This window comes from Lactuca saligna, chromosome 8 (assembly GCF_052625555.1).
Source record: "Lactuca saligna cultivar CGN05327 chromosome 8, ASM5262555v1, whole genome shotgun sequence".
Classification (NCBI taxonomy): Eukaryota; Viridiplantae; Streptophyta; class Magnoliopsida; order Asterales; family Asteraceae; genus Lactuca; species Lactuca saligna.
The window spans coordinates 266090566-266097401 of record NC_136424.1 but is presented as its reverse complement, the minus strand read 5'-3'; the positions used below and the strand labels follow the sequence as shown (position 1 = coordinate 266097401).

The 6836-nt window shown below is 38.4% G+C and overlaps 1 protein-coding gene across 1 annotated transcript; it reads left to right on the top strand.

The window, feature by feature from the left end:
• Nucleotides 1-721: 721 nt before the first annotated feature.
• Nucleotides 722-1162, top strand: LOC145010650 (uncharacterized). The gene has a single exon (XM_078969166.1). The coding sequence runs from the start codon at nucleotides 722-724 to the stop codon at nucleotides 1160-1162; it is 441 nt and encodes a 146-aa protein (XP_078825292.1).
• The last annotated feature ends 5674 nt before the right edge of the window (nucleotides 1163-6836 follow it).

Below are 6836 nucleotides of genomic sequence, written 5' to 3'. Positions count from 1 at the left end.
AGAGACGTTAGCGAAGTATGTGTGTGTGTTTTCCCAAGGTGTACCTGTCATTTATTCGTAATAGATGTGTGCATGCTTGGATTAATTCTTCTTCTACTCCTTCTACACTCTGTTTGATTATTTGCCTTAATTGATCACTGATTTGGATCTATAGTTTTTGGGACTTACAATTGGTATCAGAGCTAATTTGGTATCAATTGAAGTTATTTTTGAGTGTGAGAGTGCAAAAATTTCATTGTTTTTAAGAATTTTGATCGAAGAACTATTGAAGATTTGCTGCCAACTATTGAAGGTTTGCTGCCAACTGTTGAAGGTTTGCTGCCAATAGTGTGCGGTGGAGCGTATTCTTTGAAGAAGTGTGCGGCTACCTTGTCTGCGGCCAATATTTTTGTGTGCGGTTGATATTTGCTGTGTGCGGTTGGTGTTTGCTGCTGAAGTGTGTACGGTTACAAGTGTAGCGTTTGCTGTTAAATTGTGTGTGGTTACACGTGTACGGTTGGAAAGTGAGTGCGGTTGAGTGTTAGTTTGCGGTTGAGTGTTAGTGTGCGGTTGAGTGCAATTGAGTGTTAGTGTGCGGTTGAAGATAGCTCAAATGGAATCTCAATGCATGATTGCTCATCGCGATTTGGATGCAATTATGGGAACCACTACTCGTATTCCTAGATTGCTATCAGCTGAAGGATTTCCTGAATGGAAATACCGAATTGAAAAGTACATCAAAATGAAGGATTTCAAAATTTGGAGAAGTATTTTAAGAGGACCAATTAGGATTACTTCTACTCTAGAAGATGGCACGGTAATTGACAAACAGATTGAAAATTACACTGATGATGACTTTGAAAGAGTTGAAGAACAAGAGAAGGCACTTGCCACACTCACTGTGGTGTTGTCTCCTGAGATTGCACAAGGGTTTTGTGAATATACATCAGCAAAAGCATTATGGGAAGCACTCATAGAAGTCTACGAAGGAAATGAAGACATGAAACAAAGTCGACAAGACATGCTCCGACAGAAATTCAACATGTTCAATTATGTATTTGGAGAAACATTGGAAAATCAATTGCAAAGATTTATCACACTAACCACTGAAATGAGCTCTGCATGTGTGATGGTTACTAGGTCTGAAATCAACAAGAAGTTACTAAATTCTCTTCCAAAATAATGGGACATGAATGTCTTGGTGATTAAATAGACAAAAGACATGAACTGTTTAAGCATATCTGAAACAATATCAAAGCTTGCGATCTTGATGATAAACAAAGAGACATCAACCATGTCACTTCGTACTCTACAGCCAATCTTGGAATTCAAAACAACAACATTGCTTTCTCAAGTTTCACCACCCATCAAAATACTCAAATCTAGGTTCCCCAAGTTCAATCTTATGCAGCCCATCAAAACATACCATACAACATACCTAAAATGTAACAAACTCAAATCCTTTAAAACATATCTCAAGTTGGTTCTAGTGTTAGTCCTTCCACATGTGTTTCAGTTCAATCTCATGGAATTGGTTCCCAATGTTCATTTACAAAAGAAAAAGTGGAAAATATGGCTCTAGCTACTGGGTTAGTGAACTGCTACAATGCCTTTGTTGCTGGAGAGCTCTCTCCACAACTCTCATTCACTGATCTTGATCAAATCCATCCTGAAGATGTGGAAGAGATGGATATTACTTGGCAAATGGCAATGGTAGTATTCAGGGCTAACCAATTCTTAAAAAAGACAGGAAAGAACAACTGGGGTGTAAATTCAGATAAAAAGATGGGGTTTAGCAAAGGAAAGTTGCGTTGTTATAATTGTCACGAACCAGGACACTTTGCAAGGGAATGTCCAAAACAGCAAGAAAACTCCAAAAGAACCATGGTGCCAGTAACTTACGTTCACAGCAACAACAGAGGATCATCTTTAAACAATCAGTCTGCAAACATGGCAATGGTAGCTCAATCGTTCAACTGGGAAAATCAAGTTCAGGCCCTAAACATTTCGGGACCTGAAAAGGCAAATCTTGCTCAAGTCAATGATGCAAGTGAATAAATGGAAGCAGATCTAGAGGAGGAGATGATGAATTTGCAATTTGCATTCATGGTATAGACCAGTCCTGAACCAATCAAATCTGAGGTTAGTGAATTCGGTTGTTCTCAATCTTGTATTAAAACTGTTAAGTTTTTGGGAGATCAAATTGAGATAATCAAAAGAGAGAACGAGGACTTAAAATATGAGGGATATACTCTTAGAAAAAATCAAAAGCCCTTAAAAACTCAATTAGAAAATAAAACAAAAGACTTTAAAAAATTGGAAGAAGATTACAACAATAAATGCGAGAACTATGATCATCTCAAAAGAAAACTTGCTGATGTAACCATGGAACTTGACACATTAAAAAAATTGTTTTGAAAAGGCTGAATTTAATTTCAAAAAATTCGATGTGTCAAGTGAAAAAATTGCAAAATTAATCGAAGGTCAATCGCACTGGAGAGATATCACTCATGGTAATCAAATAAAAGTCGGATTAGGTTTTGAGAGTGTCCCTCCTCCTTTCAATCACAATTATACTGCTATTCCCTTGACTCAAGAAGAAATTAACAGAGAACCTTGCATTGTGTATGGAAAGTCAGCTTCTGAGTAGGAAATACAGTCTAATTATGAGAGTTTGCATACTAACATTTCTACCTCAAGTGCACATATTTCCATAGTTTATGGGGAGCATGCAGCTGAATCTTTTGAGACAAATAATGTTGTAATTGAGTCTGGTGTTAATTTCAATAATGAATCTCTGTCAAAATCAAACACAAGTGTTTTTGTGTCGGGTGGTATTTTATTTCAGTATGATAATGTTGTTTCTCATAGTGTTGTTTCTGATCAAAATGCTAAACCTGTTTTACATGTTTCTGCATCTAACACATCTGTTACTCAATCATGTGATGAATATTGCAAGTGTAAAAGTGATAATAATGGAAAAGGAAAGAATAACGTTGTCAACAGCATTGCCAAAACTATTAAAAACAAACAAATTTGTTTTAACTGTGGCACTGCTAGACACATTGCAACAAATTGTACAAACCGGATGTTTGTATCTCATACAACAAAAAGAGATCAGAATGAATTTCGGGGACGATCTTTAACTAGAAGAATTCCCAGATCTCATTCTAGAAATGGAGACTTGAATACAACATTAAACAAAAAATTTCAAGAGAGTAAAAAGGTTTTTTGTAAAAATAACAGATGTTTGCCAAAATCAACTCAGGCTAAGCCTAAGTCGAATTTTTCAAAGAACAGGACAGGATTTTCTAACTCTTCAAGTAGAAAATCCACCAGTTCGAAGTAAACTAACAAATTTTCAAAAACAAACCTTCAGTGGATTCCAAAATATTTTTCAAATCAATCTCCATTTCCCACTAATTCAAAAGCCAAGAAAGAATCAAATGAACATTTAGTAAAAGGAAAGAGTCAACCCAGGATTGTGATGACCTGGGTTCCCAAAACTAAATAATTTCATTCATCGTGTAGGGATAGTTGCAGAGGAATGTCGCCAGACCTTGGTATGTCGACAGCGGCTGCTCCCGGCACATGACTGGAGACATATCCCAATTGCATGACATTCAAACATTTAATGGGGGGTATGTTTCTTTTGCAGGTGGAGAGGGTGGAAAAATTACTCAAAGAGGAACTGTTTCTAATGGAGTGTTGAATTTTGAGAATGTTAACTTTGCTCCGGAACTGAAGCACAGCTTGCTGAGTGTATCCCAAATATATGTCAAGGGCTACTCTACTCATTTCACAGATAAGGAATGTCTGATCTTAAAGCCTGGCATTGTTATCCCTGAAGATTGGATTCTTGTTAGATCTAAGCGGGATGGAAATGCCTACATTATAGACATGAATAGCAACTTCCCTGACGATGTCACTTGTCTCTTCTCCAAAGCTTCTGAACAAAATGCAATGATGTGGCATCGTCATCTCGGTCATGCAAATGCAAAGAACTTGAATCGGCTTGCGAAGAATGAATTGGTGCACGGGCTACCCATTAAAGACTTCATTACTTTTGAAAAATGTGTTTCATGCGCTCAGGGAAAACATCATCGGAAACCACACTTTCCAAAGCAAATAAACTCCATAAGTCAAGTGCTCGAGTTATTGCATATGGATTTATTTGGTCCGGATAATGTTCTAAGCATCAATCGCAACTCTTTCTGCCTTGTTGTGATAGATGATTACTCTCGTTTCACTTGGGTTTTCTTTCTGTCTAACAAAGCTGAAATTCCTGACCTTATCCAAAGATTCATTGTGATGATCGAAAATCAGACTACAAATCGAGTGAAAGAGTTGCGTACTGATAGTGGAACAGAGTTCAAGAACGCTGTTGTTGATCATTTTTGCGCTGAGAAAGGGATTGTGTGTCAGTTCAGTTCTGTTCGAACACCACAACAAAATGGGGTTGCCGAACGTTAGAATCGAACTCTAAAAGATGCCGCAAGGACGATGCTATGTGATTCCAAGCTTCCTATATTCTTTTGGGCAGAGGCGATTAACACCGCGTGTTATGTTCAGAATCATGTGCTAATCAAGAAATCCATAATGAAGACACCGTATGAGATTCTATTTGGACACAAACCATATGTCAGTCATTTCCGAGTATTTGGCTGCCCTTGCACCCTTCTCCACTTGGAATCCAATCCCAAATTCAATGCCAAAGACGATGACTGTTACTTTGTTGGATATGCTGCTCGAATTGCATACAAGGTTTACAATAAGAAGACTAAATAGATTGTAGAATCCTTTGATGTTCGTTGGCTCGAGGAAAATGAGACAGATGCAAGAGTGGGTCGTGATTGGTTATTTGACTACACATCTCTTTTCAAATCATTCAATGTGTGTTCAGATAATCAAGAAGGATCTATTAACAATTTGAAAATTCAATGTGTGCTCATTTTGAATCTTCTGAGTCTCCTCAACAACCTTCTCCCGATGCTATTGTTACTTCTTTAACTCCGATGGAAAGAGAGTTCATGAACCACGAGACTTCCTCTGTAACTTCAAATTTGATGGAACTTCTCTTTCCAGAAAACATTGCAGAAGAGTTTGTAGCAGATTCTTCAAACGAACCTTGTTCATTCTCTATGGATCATACAGCAAATGATGGAGCGGTTAATAGTGATAATCTTCCTGTTTCTATGAATGATAATAGCTATCAGATCCCTACACATATTCAGCGAGATCATCCGATAGAGAACATGATTGGCCAGTTGGGCGACGGTTTTCAAACGAGAAGTCAAAGTAGGGATGTTAATACATGTCTCTACTCTTGCTTCATCTCTCAAATAGAACCCAAATCTGTGGAAATGGCTCTGAATGAGCCCAACTGGGTTGAAGCCATACATGATGAATTAAATCAATTTGAGAAACTCGGAGTCTGGAAATTGGTGGAGCTACCAAAAGGAAAGAAATCTCTTGATACTCGTTGGGTATTTCAAAATAAACAAGACGATTCAAGTGTCATTATGTGCAACAAGGCAAGATTGGTGATTCGAGGGTTTCGACAGGTTGAGGGTCTTGATTATCCGGAAGTTTATGCTTCGGTTGCTCGTTTGGAAGTCATTCGTGTCATCCTTTCTTATGCTTCCTACATGAACTTTACTGTATACCAAATGGACGTCAAGACGGATTTCTTGTACGGCAAAGTCAAGGAGGAGATTTACATTGACCAACCACCTGGTTTTGTTACCTCATCTCTTTCAAACCATGTTTATAAGTTAGACAAAGATTTGTATGGATTGCATCAAGCTCCTCGAGCTTGGTATGCTACTCTTACTCAACATTTGCTCAATCACGGCTATTTCCGAGGCACCATTGATCAAACCTTATTTATGAAGCATGTCGGTCTAGATCAAATTCTCATTCAAATTTATCTGGACGACATCATTTTCAGGTCGACAAGCCAACAAATTTGCAAGGAGTTTGAAGCGGTGATGAAGAAGCGCTTTGAGATGAGTTCACTTGGGGAAATGACCACGTTTTTGCAGCTTCGGGTCAAACAATCTTCAACCGGAATCCTTATTCATCAAGAAAAATATGTGGAAGATGTACTGGAGAAGTTCGGGTTTCGAGATGCAAAACCTGCTCTTACGCCCATGGCGGAACGGCCTCTTCTGACTCCTGATCTTGAGGGTGAATCCGTAGATCAAACTCATTATCGATCAATGATCGGATCACTCATGTATCTTACTGCTAGTCGCCCATACGTCATGTTTGCGGTCTGTCAATGTGCTCACTACCAGGCTAATCCTAAACTCTCTCATTTAATTGGTGTTAAAAGGATTTTTCGGTATCTCAAAGGGTGCCCAAAACTAGGTCTTTGGTATCCGAAAAATCCCGAATTTGATCTTTATGCTTTTGCTGACAGCAATTATGGCGGGTGTGAGCTTGATAGAAAATAAACATCAGGAGGATGCCAATTTATGGGAGATAGACTTGTGTCATGGCAGTGCAAGAAGCAGCACACAGTCTCAACCTCAACAGTAGAAGCGGAATATGTTGTTGCATCTGCTTGTTGTTCTCAAGTCATTTGGATCCAACATCAGTTGTTGGACTATGGTTTGAATTTTTAAGAAAGCCCTATTTTTTGGGATAATGAGGTTGCGATTCAAATTGCCTAAAACCCGGTCCAACACTCAAAAACCAAGCACATCGACAACAACATTCATTTTATTCGAGAATGTTATGAGCGTTTGCTCATTCGGCTAGAACAGGTCCGCTCTGATAATAATGTAGCAGATCTGTTCACCAAGCCTTTTAACAAAGCTCGATTCGTTGTGATGGTTAATTTTCTAAAAATT